This window comes from Chelon labrosus (assembly GCF_963514085.1).
Source record: "Chelon labrosus genome assembly, chromosome: 21".
Classification (NCBI taxonomy): domain Eukaryota; kingdom Metazoa; phylum Chordata; class Actinopteri; order Mugiliformes; family Mugilidae; genus Chelon; species Chelon labrosus.
The window spans coordinates 15896683-15924069 of record NC_140354.1 but is presented as its reverse complement, the minus strand read 5'-3'; the positions used below and the strand labels follow the sequence as shown (position 1 = coordinate 15924069).

Here is a 27387-nt window from a genome sequence, read left to right as displayed (position 1 = left end):
GTTGGCAGCTCAGTTAAAATTCTTTCAAACCACATGTTGAAATGTCCTTGGACAAGACACTGGATGCCAAGTTGTTTCCTATGGCTGCCATCCAAGCACCTTGGATGGTAACCCATTGGAGGGTAGGCCTTTGGATGGCAGTCATCCAAGGCAGGCTTGGTTGAGATTGATTTGTTAATGTGTGCGAGTGGGTGTGTGACAGGCAAAACTGCAAAGACAAAAAAGATAAGTGCAGTTTTTTTGTTTGTCCTAATTAATGTGAACACAGCAAAATGATAGAAATGCAAATGTGAGTGCACCATTATATTCTGCTGCAGGATTATGCTTTTGAAGCCTGTCTGAAATTGGAACATTGGATTTTAATTTGATTTCCTGTCCATTACATGCACGCCTGAATGCACTCTGATAGGGATAAATAAGGAAAAAGGTGTGTATGGAGGGGGATGTGCGCCTCCCTTCCTATCTGCTAACCTCCCCCCAGTCTTGTTTCCCTCAGCAGTGATGAGGTTAACAGTAACAGTCAGGTCAGATGCAGGCGTGTTGATTGCGGTGGACAGGTCCAGTAAACAGCGCTCGTACGATGCTGAGTCAAGTGAATTGTCACTCTGGGTGAAGGACCAGGGCTTCACTCAAGCCACACTTGTTGACAACCCACTCTCTGCCCTCAAAGCCCGGCTGTGTAATTTAGGCTGTTAGGGAAGGGCATCAATTAAGCTCGGCTGGCTGCAGAGCTTTGACTGAAGGGTGAAGATCGTTTGGGTGTGTTTGTTGAGAGTGCATGGACAAAAAGAATAGGGAAGTTGTGCAAGGTTGAAGGTGTGGTTGATTTTTTTTGGCGTGTGTTCACAACTCATTAGAATCAGGTCTCACGCCCTGCAAACGGTCAAGAATGATGGCTTATGAAAGCACTGCTATTAGTAAATACTAGATAATAGGTTGATATTTTCTGATCTTTTCTAATATATAAAGACTGGAGCATGTAGTGGTGGTTGTAATCTTTCCTCTTATCTATGCAAGGACACCCTTTCCTAAACTGATCAAAAAAACAATCTAGGAACCTATCAGCTATTATCTGGACACTCTGCCTCTATGGACAATGGCAAACGTTTTGGGGTTTCCAGTGCAGCCAGCGGATATCCGGATAACAGATAGCTAGGCCAAGGCTTCCTGTCCAGTCTGTCGGTTATTGTTTATAGTTTGACTAGCAACCTTAAGTTGGATATACACAGGAAGAGACCAACGTTAATGAGTAAATAATGATAAGCCAAAAAAAAAATCTTTGGTCGGGTACCGTGTTTAACTAATCTCAACTTTGAGGCAACGTGACTGACTCACTGATCATAGACTGTAAAAAAAGTGGATGCCATGACAGATCCTCTAAAGTGAAGCCGAAGCATGTGGAGCTCCCCCTGGTGGCTGGCTGCATTATAGGTCATAAGCTCCACCTCCTCCATGTTAGTGGATGGGACTTGGGCCAAATACATTTTTGCCAAAGATGGTTTCTGTCATTTTAGGTAGTTTATCCAATGCTGATGTATTTTTCTGATAAGTTTTGTTCCGAATTCATAAGACGCAAACACTGAAGTCCCCACTATCACTTTGGTTGGGCGGGCTCAGAGCATCGGGTGAGCCCAGATGAATCGGCAACAGTGATGATGGTATCTTCATTCTTTTCGGTTTCGCTCAGAACTCATTTGGAGATAAAAGAACAGAGTCTTAAATTTTCACGATGAAAAGATCTTAAGTTTCCATTGTTCTACCATGAGTAATGAAAACAGAGAAGTCTAACCAGTTAGTGAACTGAAAGTAATGGATAAATGGTTAAAATATGAAGCTAAATATTTGAAAAATGTTCAGAACAAGTGGCCACATCAACTGGAAAGCGAAACGCAAAGAAAAATGGTTTATATCGAAAAGGTAATGGGAAAATAACCAGCCTCTCAGTGTCCATGTCCATGCAAAGCATACTGATCTAAAGACTGATCCATTCTATGAAAGCAAAACGTTGATTAAAATCTAATCAGATATTTGGATCATGAGGGGGTGGGGGTGTCATTGAGGTGTTAACAGAGCTTATCTGACAGGCCTGTTTCAGACAAAACAAGAAAATCACTGAACTAGCAATTCAGTACACTTGTGTGGGCTTGTGTTGTTTTAAGAATAGAAAATATCTCAACCTGTGTTTTAATATTGACCTGACACAGCACGCGTATCCACAAACCAATGAAAAAAGACAAAGAAATTTGACAGTCACCATTACCTTAGAAACAACATTTTAAGCATTACTAGCAAGGATTTCTGGCTTCACTGGGAAGAAAAGGCCTTCCAGCAGGCTCGGTCTTGTTAACCACACGCCCTGCCAGTATCAGTCCACATGCAGAACCTGGCCACCATGTCGTGCACATGCAGCATCTCAGTAGGACTCACTATTCTGGAAAAGGGTGTGTGGAGTGTATCTGAAAAAGCAAACAGGGTGGAGAAAATATATACCTGGCTTGTGTTGGTGTGGTGGAGTGCACCGCACGCTCTGCTATTGTTGCTGTTGATTGTGGGTGCTTAAGGTGTGTTTGCTGGTTTGTGAACATGTGCTGGGAGGAGCAGGCTTAAGTACGGTTCCTTTACCCTGTCATTAGTCCAGCATGGTAATTATTGCATTCATGACCACTAAACAGCACCGTATTCAGACTCCTTTTAGCCGCACTTCAAGACGTGATATTAGCAGATGTCACACACCTGATGACCTGATGAGCAATATAATGTTCTTTTGTTATGGCAGCACAGAAAACAAACATAGGCCCCCAGGTGTTTATATAAACAACTAGTGTTGGAACAAAACAGCTGTTTGTGTGTATTTAAATTCAAATATCAAATTATTTTAAAAAATATGTCATGTGTTTTTAGCCATGCAGGTAATTACATGCTGGCACGGATGGTGTGGCAGTTGTTTGATCAACTAATCCAACATTTGTTCCACTGTTTAATTGAATTTATGGAATTTTTTACAGACATTTATTGTCACCAGAGGTTGAACCCTACAGATTTTGGTGCCTTTTCTAATTTTAACTCAAGTGTCTAGACAGGATTAAATGTTTTGCCCCTAAGTGAAATTTCAGTATTAACACATGGATTAGCACAATTTGCAAAAAAGCGTTCACAGACCCCAGAGGATGAACCTTACTAATATTGGTGAGTTTTTAATTTTAACTCTAATGCCTAGACATGTGTACATTTTTTGTCTTTTAGTGAAATGTCAGGATTAATGCATGGATTCGCTCATGTTGTACAGATATTCATGGTCCAGAGAAGATGAACCCTACTGTGTCTTTCTAACTTCATCTCTTTTCCATAGACTTGTTGATATTTGTTGTCCTCTACAGAAATTTCACAACAGCTAATGCATTGATTGATGTTTTTTTTTTTTTTTTTTTACAGATGTTCATGGTGCCCAGAGAATGAACCTTGTAGATTTTGGTAGCTTGAAAACTTAGGTATTAAACAGCTATGTTTGTCTTTCAATGAAATGTCTAATGATAGCTAATGCATGGGTTGGGCATTCATGGTTCCCAGAAGATGAATTTGAATAGGTCTGGTGGTTCCCTGACTTGGTTGAAGTCTGGCCTTGATTGAACTGTCTCAACAACTACTGGATACATTGCAACAGAATCTGATACAGACATTCATGGTTCCCACAGGTGGAGTGGTAATTACTGCAATCTTAATTAGCAAATGTTAGCTCGCTAACACACTGAACTATGGTTGTAAATGCGGTAAACAGGCTACCTGCTAAACATCACTATGCTGTTGTAAGAAAATAGCAACTCAAGTGTTTTGTCCAGTGTGCTTTTAAACAACGGTCAAGTGTTGATGTCGCTAAAGGTTCCTCTTATGCTGGGAAAGCACCGATCCTGAAGTAGGGGCTAAAATAAGACCCAAAAAACGTAACTCTGTGAACTGTACCATGGAGACACAAAAATACAGGAACTATGAAAACGTTCCTGCAGTCTAAAAGCCATCTTGACCCTTTTTGATAGTTTGGCTTAAACAAGCACAATACAAATATCATAGATTATTTTTCTATTGCCAGTCTACACACGCTTGCCAGTTCATTAGGGACACCAGTGAAAACTAGTGCAATCCTGCCTTAAGTCTTACTTTCATGAAGGTCATAGTTTTCAGCATTTATTCATAATAACTGAGAAAGCTGTTGATTCAACTGTGCTTTCATTTAAGAGGCTGTGGTTTGTAGTACTGCTGAATTCTGCTGCATGTTTCCATTTTAGTCAGTGGGCTAGGCTCAATAACAGAAACACTGTTTTTTTTGGTGTAATCCATCTTAACTGCACCGCAAAACTACATCCTCCAAAATACTGTTTAATTTCCACTTTTCTGACGCCGCCTTAACATAAACTAAACATTAAAACAGTCATGAAGGGGGAATTTAAGGCAGGACTGTGATATTAGAATACATTTGTTTTCACTAGTGTACCTAATGAACTGGCACGTGAGTGTGGATCATGACAATCATGTTGTGTGTAGCAGCTCTTGTTGCTTCAGGCCAGGTCAGCCCTGTCTGTGAGCCCTTGTCAAGCAGAAGCCCACATTCCGTCCTCCGGAGTCCCAGTGTCTCATAAAATACACTTCAGTATTTCTATTTTTAGATGTTTTGTGTGGAATAAAAAAATAAATATAGACAAAAAAGCCAAGAATCCAGACCACAACAGTCGATTTTTTTGTTGCTGAAATCCTTTAATACCTGAAGGAGTGCGTATCATCTTTCCATTGTATCGCCGGCTCAGAGACAATAGAACCGAGTCTCACGTTGCTTCGAGGAGTAGTGCACCTGATACACTCAAGGGGATTGGCCCTAATCACAAGGACACATGGAGGGACTCTCCCTGAGAAGAGGCACTTGTTACCAGTCCGCTGTGACTCACTCGCGCTGGCCATGTGCTGCCTGTTTGTGAGGGAGAGGGCAAGGCTTCGAAACAGAAAGCGAGGCTCGGGAGAGAATCTGAGAGACGGGCTTATCGAAAACACAAACAAGAACGAAATCAAAGCTCAAGTGTGCAGCTAGAGAGAAAAAAAGCAGCACAGATATCGTGACAGTACAGGGAGGGGAGGGGGGGTATCTGGTGCCACAACACAGCTGATCCCTCCTCCTCCTCCTCCTTTTTCTTTTTCTTTTTGGCCTCTGGTTTTGTGGGGGAAACTTGAAAAGAGCAGTGAGGGGCTGCAGCCTTCATGAGTCATGTCAAGGCTGAAATCAATAAGTGTGGAGATCATTAAGTGTCTGTTACATAACGTGAGTAAAACTGTTTTTTAAGAGGCCCAGACACAACTGTCACTGATTCACCAGAGAAGAGCTGAACTAACTGGATGAACATGTGCTCCAAGCTAAAATAACAGACACTGTTTAATGGGTCAGTAGCCAGACTTTATTCAAGTGTATTCTCCCTGCCAGTTTCCAAAGTTATCACTAGCACTGAAGTCGTATATCTGCACCGGAGAAGACCAGACAGCTGATAATGCTGAGGGAGGGAGTGTGAATCTCTGTGTTTTCCCCTCCTCTGTTGTGCATGTCCTGACAGCGTGCACCTATACGGGTGACCTCATGTCTGGAAAGGGGCTTTCTAATCAGACTCCTGGGTGTTTCTCACCTACAGCCGCACATTACACCCGCGCCTGTCCATCTCTGTTCCGCGGTTTCGTTGTTTTCCTTTCCCCCCCCCCCGTAACACCTGGGAAAGCTGCAGGGGAAACAAAGCGCTGCCAACACATTCCAACACATTCCAGCGCCGAGCGCCCGGGCTGCGCCACGAATCGTTGGCATTCTCCGATTTAAAGGTGCAGCGTTTCTTTGTCTCGTCGCACCACGAGATACGCTCACGTGTATGGTTTCGTGGTGAAATTCAGGGCTGGACTATGACCTTACTTTTTATACAAAGTATGTCATTTCTGTTTTATGGTTTTTGTGAAGATATAAATGATATTAGTTACAGCTGAATATGTATATTTAGATGTATATTTAAGTTTTACAGGCTTTAATTTTTTTTTTAATCTGTGAATATGAACATATTTTATACATATATTATCACAGCACCTGTCAGGATGTGGATATATTAGGCGGTAAGTGAACATTTTGTACTCAAGGTTGAGGTTAGAAGCAGGAAAAAATGGACAAGTGGGAGGATTTATGGAATTTTGATAATGGTCTGGCTGTTATGACTAGACGACCGGGTTAGGGCTTCCCCAAAGCTCTGGTGGGATTTTCCTATCAAAAGTGGTTCAAGGAAGGAAAAGAGGTGAACCGGGGGCAGGGTCATGGGCGGCCAAAGGTCACCAGTGTATATGGGAACGCAACAGGCGATCGACTGCAGCTCAAACACCTGAAGGCTGGTTCTGATAGAAAGACAGTTTGTTTTGTATGGGAGTGTGTAGCTGCAGACCAGTCGGCGTACCCCTGCTGACCCCTGTCCACTGATGAATGCTCACAACTGAGCAATGGAAGAACCAAGGTGTAGGGGTTGATGGTTTTAATGTTGTGACTGATCAATGTTCGTCTTACTTCCCGGAAAATTGTCCTTTTAAAGTGTACACCTTTACACTGGAAGTTTCAAGTTTCCACTTCTGTTTTGTTCAAGATGCTTCGTAGATCACTATCATCTGTGTTAAGGCCATATTTAAACTTTCCACCTTCGACCGATAAATGTAGAAATAGCCTTCTTGTGTAAAACTCACGCCCACGTCCGTGCATCATTCTGCACAGCGAAGGTCAAACATTTAAGTGACAATAAGCAATAAATAAAGACGTGAAACCCCTGTCATTTATATTCGATTTTCAAAAAAAGGCGTCCTTGCTGTCAGCACAGTGAAGAAGGCTGTAAGTTAAAAAATTTCTTAAAAACAAAAAAAAATAAGGAACTAGCCCCCATTTTTTTCCAAACACGAAAAACCGCAAACTTCAAGAAAAGAAATAATTACTCAATCTTAGCTACCGGCCCTCCCACATCCACCCATCCAGTTCCCCCAAGAGGGAGGCAAGTGCGTCAGTGTGGGGTTGGAAAAGAAGAGAAGTAAAGCCTTTTGACTTTCAGGAAGGAAACACATCTGGGGAATAAGGAAAGAGAGAACGGGTGAAAAGAGGAATTAGCACGGAGGAAGAGGAGCTGGCCAAAAATAGTGAGCCTCCGCTCGAGCCTTGGCTTGCCAGAGCCCCTACCACCACACCTCCTGCCACTCAAGCATTAGTCAGCCCCGACCTATCCTTCAGAGGGTGACTAACTTCTCTGCTGAGGCCCCCCCCCCTTCTCCTCAAGTCATGGACCTCACTTCCTCCCAGGTGTCTAAATCCAACCCGAGGTTACTCAACTTGACCCCCAGGTCTGCCTATTTTCATGTTTTGCAGTAGCTCTTATAAAACTCCACTGAAGAGAACAAGATTAACATAAAAGAAAAATAAATTCAATGATGCAAAATAAACAATTTGGTCCCCTGGGAGATAACAAGAGTTGGCACTGTCATAAAAAAGAGCCAGTGGAAGGGACTGGGTAAACATGTGCATTCCTCTGGCACGAAAAACCATGCAGAAAAACAGGAACTGTGGCAAGACAAATATGGTAAAGCCAGATCTGAGGCAGTGCCGTGACCAGACTGGTTAAGGGATTAAAAAGGACTGGGAGCAGTGACAGATATCTCAAGCAGGTGTTCAAGAAGCCTGAGTAAACAGGAAGCAGTGGGCAGTGCGTCTCTCCGATTGGTCACCTCAGTTTGATTTGTGACAAAGAGCACAGGAAGGAGAGGGAAGTGAATGGCGAGGTAGGCAGATTCGAGGAAAAGGGTGTACGTGTGTGACAGCATGTTAATAATGTGAGGAGGAGGCTTTTGACAGAAACCCGCTAAAGTTTTTTCTGAGCCGGGGCGGTCAGCACAAGCCCACTCTGGAAACATTTTGACAGCGCTCAAGACAGGTTGTCCGTAGTCCAAGATAACAGACTAAATCTGGAACACATATACTTCTGTATACCCAGAAGAAGCCAGCAGAACATCTTGATGAAAACTGAATAAATTAATATTATTCCTGCTAATTTAAAAACAACACGATGGCTCTGTTAGGGAGCATATTTTATTAGAAGTCATCATGTAGCTGCAGTCATACAGAATGGTGCTGCCAGCTGTGCGTCAAGATGTTTTTCTATAGCTATCTGTCAGCTAGAGCCATCCAGTGGTGCATTAGGGAAATTTGAATTGAGTGGAGGAAAAAAAAACATGATAATAACAATAGAGCCAAAATGAACTGAGACATTTTCCACCGTTCACTGTTGGAATTTTCTTCCTTAAATGGAAAAAAAATAATTTAAAATCGAGCTGTTATGTTAACAAGTGAGTTTGTAAAATGTTCAAGTTACAGGCCCAGTGTCTTGGATTTAGGCAGCAACTTTTGTTTACTTGGGTGGTAATTATGTGGCGGGTTTTTAATAAAATACACATATATATAAACATAAAGAAGAAGAATCTTCCATTTGTGGGTACTTTTTGAATCAAAAATATTTAATATTTTATGGTTTTGTTTGGCTCGTGTGGTTTTAACATGCGGCACTTAAACTTTTCACACAATTGTATGAGAATATCTTTTTATACATATATAAATAAATACATATATATAATCATAGTACTCTTTAATTCTGATTTGCTGAGATATTTTTGCGCTGTTTGCCATTTGTTTACGTGTCTGTGTTGACCAGAATATTATTATTATTGTCGTTGAATTATTTTTCTGGTTGAATAAACGGTAAACAAATTACATTTTTAAGCCAACATAATTATGAGAGCCTAAAAATAATAGGCTATTATCATGATAATTTATTTTTTATTATTGTGACCGGACATGCTGACCCGTAACACAATCCGTCTCCATGGGAACGCTCTTAATACGGAAGCTCGGTGGGATAACTGGAGCCGCAACGCGAAGGTGGGGGGAGCGGAGCTACGGACGGGAGGCCGTGGCTGGATAATGACTGACGTGGAAAGTGTCAGGACTGAAACTTCGGGGCAAAACACGTCTTGAAGCGAAAACTCCGTCGCCTCTCTCTCTCTGTACGTCGCTTCGGGCTTTCCACTGCAACATGAGTCTGGACAAAGCAGAACTGTGTGATTCACTGCTAACCTGGGTAAGTTTGGTGTTAGCGACGAGCTAAGCGGCTAGCTAACAAGTGGCAGCAGGTGTTGGCAATTTAAGAGGAATACAGGCTTATTTTACAAAGTCACTGCCTCACTTTAGAGATAACTGACATTTTATTGAATAATTATAAGCGGTTAGTTGTTAGGGAAGTTGTGTTGTTTCAAGCTAACTCGCGCTAGCCAGATAAGCTAACTAGCTGAGTATAAGTTGGTGCTGTGCTTTAACTTGTTATTCATGTTATCAAACTGTCTCAGTCAGCACAGATAACGACCACAAAAACGAACCAAGCTGGGCTACTATTAGGCTAATCCAGGTGTAGTAACTTTCGTTTAAAGCTCAAAGAAAATCCACCTGTTTGGCACTTTCCCCCCCACACACAAAGGTGAACATTAATAGCATGCTAAATCAGGCTAAAGTCTCCCATAACTGTTTAAAAACCCAGAGTATGTTTACTTGTTTTATTTTGTAGTTTTTTTAGACTCCATCAAATCATTTTGTGGTCGTTATAAAGCTGATTGTATTCCAGGGTGTGTTTTTTTTTAATATATATATACAAAGAAACTGTGCACATACACTAAATAAAAGCCACAGCATCAATAACAGGTGACGTGAGTAACATTGATGATCTCATTGAGATGTAATGTTCCCCAGGGAAACACCTGGATCCTTTTATTTCAGTTTTTATGTCTCTTTGATGAGCGCCACCGCCTGAGCATTGTTGCAGACCAAACACACCCACACAACAACAACAAAGGGGTGTTCCTCGCCTCCCGGTGGCATGTGCTCCCAAGTTAAGCGACCCACTGGCGTCTGGCTCTCAGAACCGACATTAGTTCTGTTGGATTGGACCACGCTGGCTCGCCTTAAGTCCCTACATGCATCTACAAGCCTTGCGTTAACCCTAAATCTGGTTCACCTGCCAAAAGTGGTCTAAGGAAGGGACACCCCACAAGAGCTGCAGTTCTGGAGATGTTCTGACCCGTCACAATTTGGCCCATGTCAAGATATGTTCATATTCAAAGATAAAAATAACTCAAAAGCTTTTAATACTTGAATAAATCTTTTATCTTCACAACAGAAATGCATATTCAAGACAGAATAAGCAAAATCTAATCTTAATCTTTAGTATTTAAATCATCACACACGTATCAAACCATACAGATACACATAACAATTAGTCAAAGCCGGCCAGGTCGGTCCACTCGCCCTTCCTTTTTCTTTCATCTACTTTGAAGACACAATGTTCACCTGCTGCCTAATGTACCCCACCCACTGGCAGGTGCCATGAAAAAGAGATGATCGGTGCTATTCACGTGAAATGAAACGTGGCTTTGCGTTGACTGTACGGTGCTGTCAAAGGTTCCTTCTTCAGCGATTAACTGCGTCGTTCTCTTTCGTTCTCAGCTACAGACATTTCAGGTGCCGTCATGCAGCAGCAAGTACGAGCTGACGAGCGGAGTGGCCATCGCACACGTCCTGCACAGAATGTAAGCCTCCTTTTGAGCTGCTTCCTATTATTTTTTTTTAGTATCTACGTGAATGAGCACAAGAGGAAGCCGCTTGTAGAAACAGTATGAGATTTGCTTATCTGTGTGACTTGCACTAAATTGCCGTTCGTGTTGCACAAGTCCTTTTATCTATGCAAAATTAAAAGTGTAGTCCGTGAGGTTATCTGTGAGTGTATTTGCCAATCTGTGGCCTTGAATGCCTCAAGCGTAGGTGTGATTTTTGAGTGAAGCAACCTATTTATTTTTACTCGTACGCACCGATAAATAAAAACAGTTTTATTTTAAGGCTGCTCTAGCTTCATCATTATTCCCATGCCATGCAACTTTAATGAATGGTTTTACTCGGATGTCATTTTGCCCCGGGGGGGAACAGAAGCACGGGGGGCCTCGTTGCCCCCCCCCGCCCCCGTGGCCTCTCCACGAATCTTGACGTCCAGAGATGTGTCGTCGCTATAGCTCTCTTGTGCTCTCATTAACAGAGACCCCTCCTGGTTTAATGAGACATGGCTCGGCCGGATCAAGGAGGAGAGCGGGGCCAACTGGCGCCTCAAGGTAATTTGTGAAACAACAGGATATGACAGAATACCCTATGGCTACCTGTAATGTCTGTTTTTTTTTGTTTTTTTTAACTTTTAAAATGAGTATCAAGACTGCGACTCTTAATCTGCTTCGTTTTTTCAGGTCAGCAACTTAAAAAAGATTCTTAAAAGCATGATGGAATACTATCACGACGTAAGAAGGTTTTAGTATTTTTAATTATTTACAACAAAATATGCTCAAAGCTCGAAACCTAACGTGTCACCTTACTCCTCCTCCATGCAAACAGGTGCTCGGGCATCAGGTATCTGATGAGCACATGCCAGACGTGAACCTTATAGGAGAGATGGCCGATGTCACCGAATTGGGCAAGCTGGTGCAGCTTGTATTGGGTTGCGCTATCAGTTGTGAGAAGAAACAAGGTAAGCTGTGTGTGGGGCGGGGGGGGGGGGAATAAAAAAATAAAAAAAGACAGCCGAGGCAGTCGTCTGTGAAAATAACATAGGATTAACTGGAAGTCAAATCACATGGTTCTTATTTAAGCTTTGGCATCACACGTTTATAAAATGACCTCCTGCTGCTTTTCCCATGCTAAAGGCCGTTTTACAGTTTATAATTCAGAAGACCGAAAAACTGATCTCTGAAAATAGACCCAGCACTGATGTGTTTTTTTTTTTTTCTCTCGGGAGAGAATTTGTGTTAATCCGTGTTTGGCTGCACCTTCACCGGATCTTTGTTGTCTCCCCCCCTAAAACGCAGAGCAAATCCAGCAGATAATGACACTTGAGGAATCTGTCCAGCATGTTGTGATGACAGCCATTCAGGAGGTGAGTGAGCCTCTTTGCTTATCCTCTCGGTTCCCTCTGCTTTGCATTAATCCAGCTCTTAGTCATGGTTAATTCGCCATCAAAGAAGTCTGGATAAACATGAACGGCATCCCAGAAACCCTCCTCTGCGCTATTTCGAGAATATGTTTAGTCTGTAATAACATTGAACTTGGGAAAATTGCCTTCCAGTTTTTACCAAACAAATTCGCCCAGAAAATCAAATAAACCTTGCCCTTCTTTTATTTATTTTCCCACAATGTGAGCTAGCTGCATTCACTGGATCCCTTTTCTGGTTTTCTTTCAGCTCCTATCAAAGGAGCCTTCATCTCAACCAGGAAGCCCAGAGACCTACGGGGACTTTGACTACCAGGTGAAACCCACAACATAGTCCTTCCCCTTTTGTATTGTTGCTCTCCACTCTGCAGATCTGTTACATCCTTCTCTTTTTTTTTTTTTTTATTATTAACGTAAAACCCCCTATTGTGATTAGTGTGACACATTCTCTGTCTGATATTCTGTATTTGTAGTCCAGGAAGTATTATTTTCTAAGTGAAGAGGCAGGCGAGAAGGAGGACCTGAGCCAGCGCTGCAGAGACCTCGAACATCAGGTTGGTTTGCTAAGTTACCTGAAATATAACTATAAAATAATATAATTAACAAGTAAGTCATTTAAGAAAAGGTTTTTGCTTTATACTGTAATGCATTCAAGAACTAGATACAGTCGTTTTACACAGAGGGTGCAGGAAAAGTTGGATTTGTGCAGCCTTTTGTATCAAATTTCCCTTGTTTTGAAAATGTTTTCCTTCAGAACAAAAATCACCCTCTGTTTTCTAAGATGAACCTTGAAATACTTGCAAAACAGTAATTTAATACTACTGTTGTCGTGAGGTTGGAGACACAAAATGGTAAAGCTGCATCGCGTGGGAACGGCGGACCCTGCCACGAGCTTCAATCCGCCTTTTTGTTTGTACTTGTGTTCTTGTGAAACGTCATCGGCCTCTGCCCAAGTGCTATTTTGTTTCAAAACACACATCTGACAAGTACAGTTCAAATACCTGGAAGGGTTCTTGCACCTCCCCTTTTATCAAAGATACCGTCCTCTCGTCTTCCAGACTCTTTACCTCAGAGTCTGAACTTTCCAAACGGAGATTGTGTACTTGGTATTGATGTGAGATGGACTAACCCACTGTGATGTCAGTGGTCGCCATATTGGCTGCGTTTTTAAACTTGAAACTTAAGTCGTTATTGTCCTTTTTGTACCACTATCCTGAGATGGACAAGATAAACTCATCATTGGCTCAAATTTTGTAGATATTCCCATTGATCGTTGATGAACAGGTTGTCTCATGATCTTAAAGATAGACAAAACCCTCAGTAACGTCGCCAGTATTTTTCCCGAGGAGTCCTTTTGACGCTTGGCGTGGTGGCACGGGCTGTCAACGTTTTGGCAGAGCCTGGCGCCGCCTAAACCCCCCCCCCCGCGCTAATCCAAAAATTGGCAAAGCTGTGGAACATGACTGGAGTCGAGATGGTTGGCTGATGCCGAAACAGACGGCAGTAATTATGCTTAACTTTACGCCTTGAATTCACCACCATACCGTGTTATACGTGTTTATTTTTGCTCTAATTTGGACGTTTTTACATGGAGGTCAATGGGGCGTTGACTCTCTTTTGGAGCCAGCCTCAAGTGGCCATTTGAGGAACTGCAGGTTTTTGCGAATACTGAGCAGCATCTGAATCCATAAGATGATATTCTGGATTTCTTTTCTTATTCTACACTAGAGCGGTTATGTTATCTGAAAAGCCTGACGACTATTTTGTGTGTTTTTAAAATAAAAATCATGTCTTTCTAGCTGTGCTGTGATTGCAGCATGTTATTGACTCTGTGTGCCTGCTGCAACGTTTGTGCTTTGGCCTTTATTGATCAGGCTGCCAAGGGCTTGTTTGTGTTCCCCATGTCTTGTTTTTGCACCACTGACTGTGAAGAGACTAATTTAGCTTTTTTTTTTTTTTTTTTTTAAAGATACATTCTAGTCAATAGTTGCATAACATCAAGATATAAAACTGACACATTGCCTTGGGATGGAGCAGTAGCCAACAATAATTTGTGCTGCTCTCGGCCCACCTGTTTGTTTACTTACTCAGCCCACGCGTTAGAGATTAGTCATTTGTGTTGTTTTGAAAGCTATTTACTGGTCCGGTGCTAAAGCATGCAATCTGTCCTTAAAGTTCAGTGAAGGGTTTCGCTGTGTTCAAACTGGAAAGATGTCCTGCAGGTAAGTATGCGTCCCCCCCCTCCCCACCTCACGCCTTTTATTTACTGCTGGAATGCAAGCTTGTCTAACTGTAACCTCAACTCAGTGCGACACAAACATTTTTTTATAAACAAAATTTATCTCTGAACTAAAGTCGCCCCGTTTCTCAGTCCAGTCGACCATTAACGGTATATAACCAGCGTTACTCATTGTCTTCAACGAGCCGTGCACATTCATCTGTTTATATCTTGGAGGTCTGGTTTAGACCCCGAGGGCAACGCTAACAACTACACTACTGAGAAAGTTCCATCTGCCTGAGACCATTGCACACCAGCTGACTAACCAGCTTTTGATGACGGAGCATGAGAAATGAGAATAAAGCATGTGTTTAAGATCCTCTTTGCGCTAAAAGTGGTGAGCTTGACTCTGCGCCTTTTTCCTCTTGAATCTGTCCCGTGCCTGTGGTTGTATTTAATTCGACGTTCGTGTCTTCTTTGTCTCTTTATATTCCCTCCATTACTCTCTCTCGTCACCCCAGCAGTTGAACCCCCATTTCTAAATGTTTGTCGTCCGTTTCCTCGTTTTTTTCCCGGCGACAGTTGTCTGCGGCTCTGGAGGAGAAGTCGTCTCTCCAGGCTGAGGCGCGCTCCCTGAAGGAGAAGCTGAGCCGGAGCGACTCCCTGGACTCCTCCACCAACGCCATCACCGGCAAGAAGCTGCTGCTGCTGCAGAGTCAGATGGAGCAGCTTCAGGAGGAGAATTACAGGTAAAGGTTGCGCAGAGTTTGAATAGAAAGACGGCTCAGGGGTTATAGTAGCGAGTAAGTCGCCGTCTACAATCACTTGCCAGTTTATTAGGAACTCTAGAATACATTCATTTGTTAAGTTGATGTTAAAACGGCGTTAGAAAGGCGATGATTCAACTGGATGAGCATTTTGGAGAATGTAGGATTGAATAAAAGCTGTTTCTAGAATGACAAAATAATAGAAACGTGCTATTCAGTAGTTCTACAAACCTGAATTGTTGTTTTAAACAAATGCTGAATACCACAGGCTACATTAAGATGAGATTTAGTGCAGGGCTGTAATATTATAATGCATTAGTTTTCACTAGTGTACCTAATGAAGTGGCGAGCGAGTACATACGCATCAGACATGTTGATATTTTCCAGCGTCACACGTGAGTCAGCATCAATTAGACATGCTAATCAGATGCTGCTGTTGTTGACTCGTCTCGCTCCCTCCAGCAAACCTCACCGCGAGTCCACCCTCTTATATAAAACCGCTGTGTGTTTACGTGTTAAATGTATTTCAGACTGGAGAACAGCAGGGATGACATGCGCGTGCGGGGAGAGATCCTGGAGCGCGAGGTGGCCGACCTGCAGCTGCGCGTCGAGGACCTGACCAGCCTGGCTCAGGAGGCCCAGGCCCTCAAAGACGAGATGGACATTCTCAGGTGAGACCGGCCCCCAATTAAATCATCTTTAATTAATTTAATCGGAGAAAAAAAAAAAAAAAAACCTGATGATTATATAATGGGTGTTATATAATCAGGCCCTGTTAACAAGTTTGTACACAAGGCAACTGCAGAAAGTCACGCTTGGTGGGCGTTGAGTCACATGGACTCTGAGGGTTTGTGCTTTACAGCTTTTTTTTTTTTTTTCCGTTTGATTCATTCATAATTTATCAGTGATTTACATATAAAAAAATGTATTTATGTGAAAATACATGTGGATTACTACGGCTCAGGACTATGGTGCTCTAAACGTACAACCTAGTTTCCTCCTGTGTTATTGACAGTAACTTAAAAATTAAACTTTATTAAGATTTAAATATTGGGTACAGACATATGGATATGATGCGGAAAGTCAAAGTACTGATGGATAATCTTAAAGAATTAATTGCCAATATCAGACATGTTGATTACCACCAGCCTCTTTGTCTTTAAGCAGTAGTTTATTGTCAGTTTCCACTCACAGAAACAACCCCCACACTCCCACACACAGACGTCCATTCAGCTCCTCTCTCTGACATCTGTGTTGATAATATGAATTTCATGGCCTGCGTCATAGTTGTTGGTTTGCACAAGCTAAGTACATGTCCACACGGATGTGTCGTGGTAAAGATTGTACTCCTGTGCCGGCACTCGACACCTCCCACACTCACCTTTCCTCCTCCTCCTCCTCCTCCTCCTCGTCGCCAGGCACTCGTCTGACCGGGTGAACCAGCTCGAAGCGCTGGTGGAGACGTACAAGAGGAAGCTGGAGGATCTGGGAGACCTGCGCAGACAGGTGCGCCTCCTGGAGGAGCGCAACACCGTGTACATGCAGCGCACCTGCGAGCTGGAGGAGGAGCTCCGCCGCGCCAACGTTGTCCGCAGCCAGCTGGACACCTACAAGAGACAGGCAAGCTGTGGGACGAAGGCAGGAGGGAGAGTGAATCTCTTTCCCGTGTTGACAGACAAGTGATGTTAAACACAGTCTGGCTTCTGCACATGTTTGGAAAGCAGTTTTTTTAGACCGCATGCTCTCTAACTTGCAGGCTCATGAGCTTCACACCCGGCACTCTGCAGAGGCCATGAAAGCTGAGAAGTGGCAGTTTGAGTACAAGAACCTCAACGACAAGTACGAGGCGCTGCTCAAGGAGAAAGAAGTGAGTCGGACGAAATGAAAAGGTCAAGTGCGATACGAAAAGATCACGCCCATTACTCACAGATGTGTGCGCAGCATAAAGCCCTCGTCATATTCCTGATAAAACAGGAGTAGTTTTTATTTCAGGGGATGACAGATGTTGCGTAACTCCCCGTTACAGGACACACACACATCCCTGCTGGAGGAATTGTTGCCAGGCAAATATTGTACTATTCTTCAACAGACTCCCACGTCCTGTGTCAATTCTAGCACCTTCTGCAATCTGACAGGAGTGATTAATGTTCTCACTTACTTGTGGGAGTAATTAAGCAATACATAATGTACTGACATGTAGTTTACATTCAGCTTGTCCGTGTGATGCCAAGTCTGGCAGCATGGGTTACACAGTCATATGGTTTGACAAAAACACAACATGAGTTCTAAGATATTAAATTAAACCGGAGTGACTTCGATTAAATTGAAGGTGAAGCTGCTTTTCTTTTTTTCTTTTTTTTTTCTCATCTTTAGCGTCTGATTTCGGAAAGAGACACGCTTCGGGAGACGAATGATGAGCTCAGGTGCGCCCAACTCCAGCAGACATGTCTCAGTGCAGCAGAAGTCCAGCAGAGATGTCTCAGTGCAGCAGAAGTCCAGCAGAGATGTCTCAGTGGAGCAGGTGAGTTTTAATTGAACTCATCTAGAGCTTGACCGAGTGCATTTCACTTTCTGGCAGTCGTATTTATTTACAGGGCTAAAAACAAGGTACGTCCCAGTCAGAGGTTGCGCTAGACTTTTTCGTTGTCGGCCATTTTGACTGATAAGGTCATAAAAATCCCTTCATGATCTACAGTACTGTGCAAAAGTTTTAGGCAGGTGTGAAAAAATGCTGTAAACTAAGAATGCTTTCAAAAATATAAATAGTGATTGTTTATTCTTATCAATTTACACAATGCAAAGTGAGCGAACAAAGGAAAAACCTAAATTACATCAATATTTGGTGTTACTACCCTTTCCCTTCAAACCAGCATCAATTCTTATAGGTACACTTGAAAAAAGTCAGGGATTTAGTAGGATTGTAGTCGGTGTATGATCAACCAATTATACCAGACAGGTGCTAATGCTCATCAATGTCACATGTAGATTGAAATACAGTCATTAACCGAAATAGAAACAGCTGTGTAGGAGGCTCAGAACTGGGTGAGGAACAGCCAAATTCTGCTACCAAGGTGTGGTTGTGGAAGACAGTTTAATGTCACAGGTCATACACTATGGCAAGACTGAGCACAGCAATGAGACACAAGGTAGTTATACTGCATCAGCAAGGCCTCTACCAGACAAATATTTCAAAGCAGACAGGTGTTTCCAGATGTGCTGTTCAAGCTCTTTTGAAGAAGCACAAAGAAACGGGCAACGTTGAGGATCGTAGACGCAGTGGCCGGCCAAGGAAACTTAGTGCAGCAGATGAAAAACACATCAAGCTTATTTCCCTTCGAAATCGGAAGATGTCCAGCAGTGGCATCAGCTCAGAACTGGCAGGAACCAGTGGGACCCAGGTACACCCATCTACTGTCCGGAGAAGTCTGGCCAGAAGTGGTCTTCATGGAAGAGTTGCAGCCAAAAAGCCATACCTCCGACATGGTAACAAGGCCAAGCGACTCAACTATGCAAAAAAACATAGGAACTGGGGTGCAGAAAAATGGCAACAGGTGCTCTGGACTGATGAGTCAAAATTTGAAATATTTGGCTGTAGCAGAAGGCAGTTTGTTCGCCGAAGGGCTGGAGAGCGGTACATTAATGAGTGTCTGCATGCAACAGTGAAGCATGGTGGAGGTTCCTTGCAAGTTTGGGGCTGCATTTCTGCAAATGGAGTTGGAGATTTGGTGAGGATTAATGGTACCCTCAATGCTGAGAAATACAGGCAGATACTTATCCATCATGCAATACCATCAGGGAGGCGTATGATTGGCCCCAAATTTATTCTGCAGCAGGACAACGACCCCAAACATACAGCCAAGGTCATTAAGAACTATCTTCAGCGTAAAGAAGAACAAGAAGTCCTGGAAGTGATGGCATGGCCCCCACAGAGCCCTGATCTCAACATCATTGAGTGTGTCTGGGATTACATGAAGAGACAGAAGGATGTGAGGAAGCCTACATCCACAGAAGATCTGTGGTTAGTTCTCCAAGATGTTTGGAACAACCTACCAGCTGAGTTCCTTCAAAAACTGTGTGCAAGTGTACCTAGAAGAATTGATGCTGTCTTGAAGGCAATGGGTGGTCACACCAAATATTGATGTGATTTAGGTTTTTCCTTTGTTCGCTCACTTTGCATTGTGTAAATTGATAAAAATAAACAATCACTATTTATATTTTTGAAAGCATTCTTAGTTTACAGCATTTTTTCACACCTGCCTAAAACTTTTGCACAGTACTGTATTTTTACCCGTCACTTTATTTTTTTTAAATGATAATAAAGACATATTCAATAGCATTTAATTTTCATTAAAGTTTCATTAACTTTAAGTACTTTTTTCAGAACAGTATTGACTTTAAATGATTTAAAAAAATAAATAAATAAAAAGGTTTTGGCTGCCGACACGTCTTGTCCGTACTCGGAACGGGACTGCTAGCGTAAACAGCTCTTAGACGGTACCGTAGGGTTGAAGTGCTTCGGTAGTATGCAAATTCCATTTTGGTAGCCGTTAGCTACAAAGACATAGACGTATATACATATATATTGTATATATGTCTATGGTTAGCCGAGCTGTGACGTGTGCATCAGTGTAATCGGTGTACCAGGAAATCGTGCACCGACAAAAGTTCTGCGATGTTTGGAACGCAAACTGTGATGAGAGACAAGAGCCAATTAATAACGTCACTCGCCACCAAGTGGTCAGGGTGTGAATTGCAATCTGTCAAAATGACCGAAGGCCTTCAGATTTTTCCGTCACATTTAAAAAAAAATAAATAAATAAATAAATAAATATTCGGTTAACGCGACCCCTGGTCCCAATCGAGGGAAACGAGATCAGGACTGATCCAGGCATTAGATCGGTAGTTATCGGTAGATCGGTAACGTCAAAACTACTTCTTCTGTTTCAACGGTTGCCAAAAACTGAAGACGAACCAAAATTAAACGGATCGCGTTGAGTCCACTCAGGCAAAGGCTGCACCGAAACAACAACAGACACTGAATGCTGCGTTTAAAAGAAGAGTAAAGTTACTGTGACCAAGCAATTTCCCTTGTGGATCAATAAAGTTTATCTAAGTCTAAGTTTCCTCAAGACGGTGTCAAAGAGAAAAATATTCCAGAGAGGGTTACAGAGTTTATGGCGTTGGATGGAGCCAAGATACGAGCTGCCCTCTCAACACAGCATTAACTCTGTTTATTGGAGTTAATACAGTCACACGGTGCACATGTGATCAAGGAGAATACAAGGAAGATAAGAGAAATGAGTCTGGTACTGGATATTAAAAGATGGGGATCGGATCAGGCGGGTTATTAAAAACTGTAAAGCGATTTAAAAGAAAAATAATAATCTAAATGAACACCGTTTGTTTGTAATGACACTTTTGGACGCTGGAGTGAAATTGTAAAAGCTCATCACACCAAAGACGACGTTAGTCATAATGTATTTCTGTATTTCAGACGCTTTAATCTCTCTCTCCCTCTCTGCAGGAGGCTTGTGTGACAATGGTGTCGCAGTGGGGAACCTTGCTGCAGAGATCATGCCCACTGAGCTCAAGTAGGTTTATTATTATTATAATTATTATTCTGTGTCTGCGTGTGTGTATAGGCTGTGGATGCAGATTAATGTCAGATTTAAGTGTAACGTGGCGTTTTCTTCCAAACCCTGTAACACTGGTGTAGCTATGAATAGCTGCCTGGTGCGTTGTTTTAATTCTGCTCAAACAGCTGCTAAAGTTTATTTATAGGAGTTGAATGCACATAGTAGTGACACATGGCAGCGCTGCACATTTGCTCTCTGCGTTTTGTTGGGTAGGAAGGTTCTCAGCCGCCACCCTTTATTATATTCTCCACTTTCTCCTTTCCTCTTCCTTCGCCTCCGCTGTCTTCTAATCGTCGCGTCTCTTTGACAGGGAGACAGTGGTGCGGCTACAGAGCGAAAACAAGATGTTGTGCGTCCAGGAGGAGACCTACAGGCAGAGAGTCGTGGAGGTCCAGGCTGAGCTGGAGGAGGCTCAGCGCAGCAAGAACACTCTGGAAACTCAGAACAGGTAGGAGTGTGTGTGTATGTGTGTGTGTGGTCTAAAGAGTGTAATCTGTTTCAGCAGTGTTAAATAACCGTTCCCCTTCTAGGCCACCATATTGTGTGTTCCTGGCCATTAAGCCGGTGGTTTGGCTCACGCAAGGAGTGATATCTGCCTAAATGTCAACTCACCCTCTGGACTGTGTGTTCAAGTGAGCTGTGTGGGCTGGACTGGAGGACAGACAGCAGAAAGCCAGATTGTCCCTCGACTGAGAGTGTGTGTGTGTGTGTGTGTGTGTTTACATGCCTGTGGGCATGTGGACATGTGGGTGGACTGTGTGTGTGCGTGTGTGTTTGTGTGTGCGTCTATTGCAACACCAGGCCCAGGGTGTGGGAAGCATCCTCAGCAACAGTAACAGGAGGAGAGGAGTGGAGTGAGCATGCTCAGTTGGAGCCGAGCGGTGAATGGCCAGGCGGCGGCGGCGGCACTCGGCCTGCAGCAGATGTACAAAGATCCACATGACGCTTTACAAACATCTTCCACCCACAGTAGCAGGAACTTAATGACTTTCCCATCTCCCTGGTTAATGACTCTCTCTCTCTCTCTCTCTCCACTATAAATCACTTGTTCATTTTCTTCTTCTTTCTCTCACTTTCTCTTCCCCTACTTTTCTCCTCCTCCTCTCTAAGGTTGAACCAGCAGCAGATCTCACAGCTGCGTTCTCAGGTCGAGGAGCTCCAGAGAGCCCTGCAGGAGCAGGACAGCAAGAACGAGGACGTGAGTGAAGACACCTCCGTCTCTCTTTCTCTTGTTTCCTACTTCATCAACAATCGAGCAGAATATTCAGACTCTGTACCCGGTGATTTAGTTTCACCTGGAGGTGGTGAATCAGAAGGATGCAGAATTCATTTCTTTAGGTGATAGAGGTCAGGATTTATTGGCACGCTGCGTAGACTGAAAAGACGACTGCTGGAGGACTGTAGTGTTTGTTCCGTACGTGCTGTGTGGGAATTTAACCCATGTTTGCTGTGGTGATTCACTGCTAACGCCTGCCCCTCTCTGTCTGTCTGTCTCCCTCCGCCTGCCCCCACCGATCATCTGCCAAAATCAGGCCATCGTAAGTACGGTCCTCCCTCTGTGCACCTGCCCCATGATTTGATTCTTTGACAGTTTGACTTTCACAGCATGTACTGAGTCTTTGTGTGTTTGTTATTTAGATTTTATTATTATTATTTTACTAAACGCCTCCCTCTTTTCTCTTTTAAAGTCCTCCTTATTGAAGAAAAAGCTTGAGGAGCATTTGTAAGTACCCCACGGCTGCTCACTGATTATTTGTCCGTGTGGGTTGCACCGACATAAATTCACACTCTTGGTGACGTGCGACTCTTCCAGGGAGAAGCTCCACGAGGCCCACTCAGACCTCCAGAAGAAGAGAGAAGTCATCGATGACCTCGAGCCCAAAGTGGACGGCAACAGTAAGACGTTTTAATACGTTTTAACCCTCCGGGGCCTTGAGATCGTTGTCCACGCCGTCCTCTCCTCTAAACGTAGATCTGTTTCTTCCTCAGTGGCCAAGAAGATAGATGAACTCCAGGAGATCCTGAAGAAGAAGGACGAGGACATGAAGCAGATGGAGGAGCGATACAAACGCTATGTGGACAAGGCCAAAACGGTTGGTCCATCAACTGAATGGAGCTGGAACAGCTCTGGTTAAAGAAGAGAAAAGCCCCATTCTCCTTCTCCTCCTCCTCCTTTTTGTCCTCCTTCTTCATTTTCTCCTTCCTATACTTCTCCTCCTTCCCCTTCTCCTTCATTTTCTCCTCCTTCTTCTGCTTCTCATCATCCTTTGTCCCTTTTTCCTCCTCCTTTCTTTTTTCCTCCTTCTTATCACCTCCTTCGCCTTCTCCTCTTCATTTTCCTCCTTGTTCCTTTTCTCCCCCTTCCCCTTCTTTTTCTGCTTCTCATCCTTCCCCTTCTCCTCCTTTTTCCTTTTCTCCTCCTTCCACTTCTTCTCCTCCTTCTTCCCTATTTCCTCCATTATTTTCCCCTTCTTCTCCTCCTTCATTTTATCCTCCTTCCCCTTCTCCTCCTTCTAATCCTCCTTGTTCCTTTTCTCATCCTTCCCCTTCTTCTCCTCCTTCCCCTTCTTCTCCTCCTTCTTCCTTTTCTACTCCTTCCCCTTCTCCTCCTCCTTCTCCTGCTTGTTCCTTTTCTTCTCCTTCCCCTTCTTCTTATTCCCTTCCTTTGTGATTTTCTCCTTCTTCCCCTTCTTCTCCTCCTTCTTCCCTATTTCCTCCTTCTGCCCCTTCTCCTCCTTCTTCTTCTGCTTCTCATCCTTCCCCTTCTTCTCCTCCTTCCTTTTCTACTCCTTCCCCTTCTTCTTCTTCTTCTTCTTCTTCTTCTTCTTCTTCCCTTCGTTTCTAATTTTCTCCTCCTCCTTCCCCTTCTCCTCCTCCTCCTCCTTCCCCTTCTTCTCCTCCTTCTTCCCTATTTCCTCTTCCTTCCCCTTCTCCTCCTCCTTCTTCTCCTCCTTGTTCCTTTTCTCCTCCTTCTCCTCCTTCCCCTTCTCCTCCTCCTTCTCCTGCTTGTTCCTTTCCTCCTCCTTCCCCTTCTTCTCCTGCTTCCCTTCCTTTGTAATTTTCTCCTCCCCCTTCTCCTCCTCCTTCTCCTGCTTGTTCCTTTTCTCCTCCCCCTTCTCCTCCTCCTCCTCCTCCTGCTTGTTCCTTTTCTCCTCCTTCCCCTTCTTCTCCTGCTTCCCTTCCTTTTTAATTTTCTCCTTCCCCTTCTTCTCCTGCTTCTCCCCTATTTCCTCCTCCTTCCCCTTTTTCTTCTGCTTCTCCTCCTTCCCCTTCTTCTCCTTCTTCCCTATTTCCTCCTCCTTCCCCTTCTCCTCCTTCTTCTCCTCCTTGTTCCTTTTCTCCTCCTTCCCCTTTTTCTTCTGCTTCTCATCCTTCCCTTTTTTCTGCTCCTTCCTTTTCTCCTCCTCCTCCTCCTTATATATTATTATTATTTTATATTACAGGAGTGTAGCGCTCTCTTTAATCAACGGTCTGTTCTGTGTTCAGGTGATTAAAACCCTGGATCCTCAGCAGCAGCAGCCAGTCCCTGATGTTCAGGCTCTGAAGAACCAGCTGTCAGAGAAGCAGAGAAGAATCAAACATCTGGAGGTGAGAGTCCTTTTAGATCATGATTTATATTAAAATGAAACCATTTTAACTTTTACCTAATCACACTGCTACGTCAGTGTTCATCATTTCCTGCCGTTAATTGGTGGCGACGGTGCTGATTTGAATAGAATAAACTGGGCTGATGTTACTGCTGGTGCTGCCGCGCTAACCATTAGCATCTGCTCTAGGGAGCGTTTGTTATTTCATAAACAGCTGATGATGACACGACAGCGGCTCTGAGGCTCTGACCACTAACCAACTATTGAAGTAGTTCAGATGCTGAGGTTGCTGTCTCATCGTTTTGAGGTTTAAATACCAGACAGTCTTCTCTTTTCACAGAGCTTTTCCTTTTTTACAAAGCGTGCATCTCATCAGTCTCTGTTTTAAAGTATTATCAGACTTTAACGAAGATATAAAAGCACTTTAAATCCCACTAATTAACATTAATGTGTCTCTTTTTGTGCAGCACGACTATGAGAAGAGCAGGGCCAGACATGACCAGGAGGAGAAACTCATCATCACAGCCTGGTACAACATGGTAGGTGTACAAATACACAAAAGCATGAGACGGCAGAAGACACACAACGCGACTCATTACTTTTTTCCTTCCCATCTTTAGGGAATGGCTTTGCAGAAGACGGTGTCAGGCGAACGGCTAAGTCCCTCCAACCAGGCCATGTCCTTCCTCGCCCAGCAGAGACAGTCCACCAACGCCAGGAAAGGCCTGACGCGACACCACCCAAGATGAGACGTCCTCGGGGGGTGGGGGGGGCTGGAGAGCACGCTGAATCGAAAGCACAGCGAGGACGAGGTGACCCTGCTTCATCTCAGCTCCCTGTGTCTTTGCCTTTTATGCCTTCAACTGGATCGCTGCGCCTCAGATGTTTTATTTTCAATCTGCTGCTGCCCCCTGCTGGCTCTAGACGAGAATGTTCTCTGCAGAGCCTCAGAGGAAAAAACAGAAACGGACTGGAAGACTAAAAAAAATAATAAAAAAGAGGCTGCATCACCTTTTTAGGTGACTTTTATTTTCTCTTTAGCCTCTTTTTGATTTTATTCTTTTTTTTTTTTTTCAATATTTTTTGTTAAACACTAAGATGAAATGTGAATTACTTTAGCCGGTATTTAAATGAAGGGCACGGGTCTTACTCAGAGGCACGCTAAAGCTACACAAGCTATCGATACCTCCGTTACATTCATTCTTTTTCTTTTTCTCAGTTTGTTTAGAGTGTTTTCTTCTTTTTTTTTTTTTCTTTGTGAGCTTTTAGTTGAAGTTTGAAGAAGAGCCTTTGAATAGATGCAATGATCTTGAGGGAGTGTAGCGGCGGCTTTAGTCTTCAATTCTTTGGTTTTCACTTAAATCTCTTTAAAAATCACCAAAGCACTTTCTCTATAGGAGGGTGGGTTTGTTCGGTGCCTCGTAGTAAGACTAAAAGTACTCCTTTTGTTTTTTTTTTTTGTTTTTTTTAACTTAATTAGATTTTATTTTAAAGAAAATATCTGACTTAAGTTTGATGTTCATTTGTCTGTTGATACATGACCTCTGCGTTTGTTTTTTCTCAACATTTACTACCTATAAATGTTATTTTTTTCCCATTTTTTTCCTCATATCTCTTCCCAAAGACTGATTAGTTGTGGGTAGGACCTAATTGCACTCACCACTTTAGACTGACGGGAATACAGTCCTCCTGGTTTATCACTGGAAAACACGACAATAATAATGACACTAAACACAAAGCCTCAGCTAATGGCTTTTTACCGCTGCTAGGCCTCATTTACAGTTGAAGGAAATGAATTTGTCGATACGCTGGAATTCTTCTGCTGACAGGAAGTCGACAGCAGATTAAAAAGCCTCAGCCTGTATTTATCACTGCTGGTTAACCTTTATTTTTAGTCGGTCCCATATCAGAGCTGCTGTTCTGTGACGTCCCTGTAAATGTTCCTGCTATGATCTACAGACCAGAGTCCTGGTTTTGTTTTTGTTTTTTCGTGTGCACACATTTTTCTTTACTTGTTTGTGGTGTGAAGTCTTTCCTGCACATTTGCATGGCGTTGAAGGGGTTAACGTTTTAGGTTGTCAGGGTTTGTTTGTACCAGATGATGGTCTAGTAGATTGTAGCATACTTGAAAGGGGGATCTGATGCAAGTTGTAGTCCTGTTTGTTCTACTTCTTTTTGCACTACAAATAAATGGGATCTTAAGATAAATATGGCGTCTTGTGTTCTCTTTGCATTTTAAAGTAAAAGTCTGGTTTATAAATACTCATCCAGACCGGTCAGAGAAATAAATAAAGAGAGACTGTCCCTAGGTTTTAACACCTTGGCTCTTCTTGTAAGAGCACTTTAAATCTGGAACAATCTAAAGGCCAAGCTGATTAGTCAAACTTCTCACATCCTTTGTGCAAATGTCGACCGACTGAAGTGGTGAAGCATTGTTTATCTGTGACGGCACTTACGAAAAGTACCGTCTCAACGGTTCAGAGAATATGAACACGTCAATCTGACTGACCTACAAGATGTTCAGGAACCACTGAATGAAAATTGGGACATGAAAGAAGTGCTCACTCATAAATGTAGTTGTAAATTATTTAGATTATTGTACAGTATGCCACATGATGCACGCCTCTAAAACTTTATGACAATGTTCTGCTGACAAATCAAGGATAAGATCAAATATGAGTTGGTGATGACAAATATAAAGGTTTAAAGGAAATTATATTTTTGGATGCAGAATTATCTGGAAGCTGACACGGTTTTTGTTATTTTAATTGTTTGATGAATACGAGTTTGAAGTACAGACTTGAAGCTTTAAATTCAGGGTATTCACATTCAAACTGGAGGAAAGGTTTAGGAATTACAGTTGTGTTTAAAGACATTTTAAGAGGTATATGTTGCATGTTGAGCAAGAAGGTCCTGGGTTTGAATCCATGGGCCGACTGGGCCTTTATGTGTGGAGTTTGTATGTTCTCCTTGCGTCTGTGTGGGTTCTCACCAGGTACTCCGTCCAAAGACGTGCTCGTTAGGTTCACTGGTGATTCTAAATCGGCCGTAGGTGTGAGGGTGAGTGTGAAAGGC

General features: G+C 43.0%; 1 protein-coding gene across 2 annotated transcripts; it reads left to right on the top strand.

Annotated features, from left to right (window-relative positions):
* Positions 1 to 8956: 8956 nt before the first annotated feature.
* Positions 8957 to 25203, top strand: hook2 (hook microtubule-tethering protein 2). Of its 2 annotated transcripts, XM_084570583.1 has the most exons (22): positions 8957 to 9167; positions 10583 to 10665; positions 11166 to 11238; positions 11368 to 11418; positions 11513 to 11645; positions 11983 to 12050; positions 12355 to 12420; positions 12578 to 12658; positions 14905 to 15071; positions 15620 to 15760; positions 16508 to 16709; positions 16846 to 16956; positions 17463 to 17610; positions 20614 to 20680; positions 21036 to 21173; positions 21836 to 21923; positions 22414 to 22448; positions 22539 to 22621; positions 22715 to 22818; positions 24212 to 24313; positions 24780 to 24851; positions 24933 to 25203. In XM_084570583.1, the coding sequence occupies exons 1-22, from the start codon at positions 9123 to 9125 to the stop codon at positions 25059 to 25061; spliced, it is 2187 nt and encodes a 728-aa protein (XP_084426709.1). In that variant the 5' UTR covers positions 8957 to 9122; the 3' UTR covers positions 25062 to 25203. The 2 variants fall into 2 exon arrangements, 1 of the variants encoding a protein (XP_084426709.1); XR_014699697.1 differs by lacking the exons at positions 22715 to 22818; positions 24212 to 24313; positions 24780 to 24851; positions 24933 to 25203 and having other exon boundaries at positions 21836 to 22263; positions 22539 to 22614.
* The last annotated feature ends 2184 nt before the right edge of the window (positions 25204 to 27387 follow it).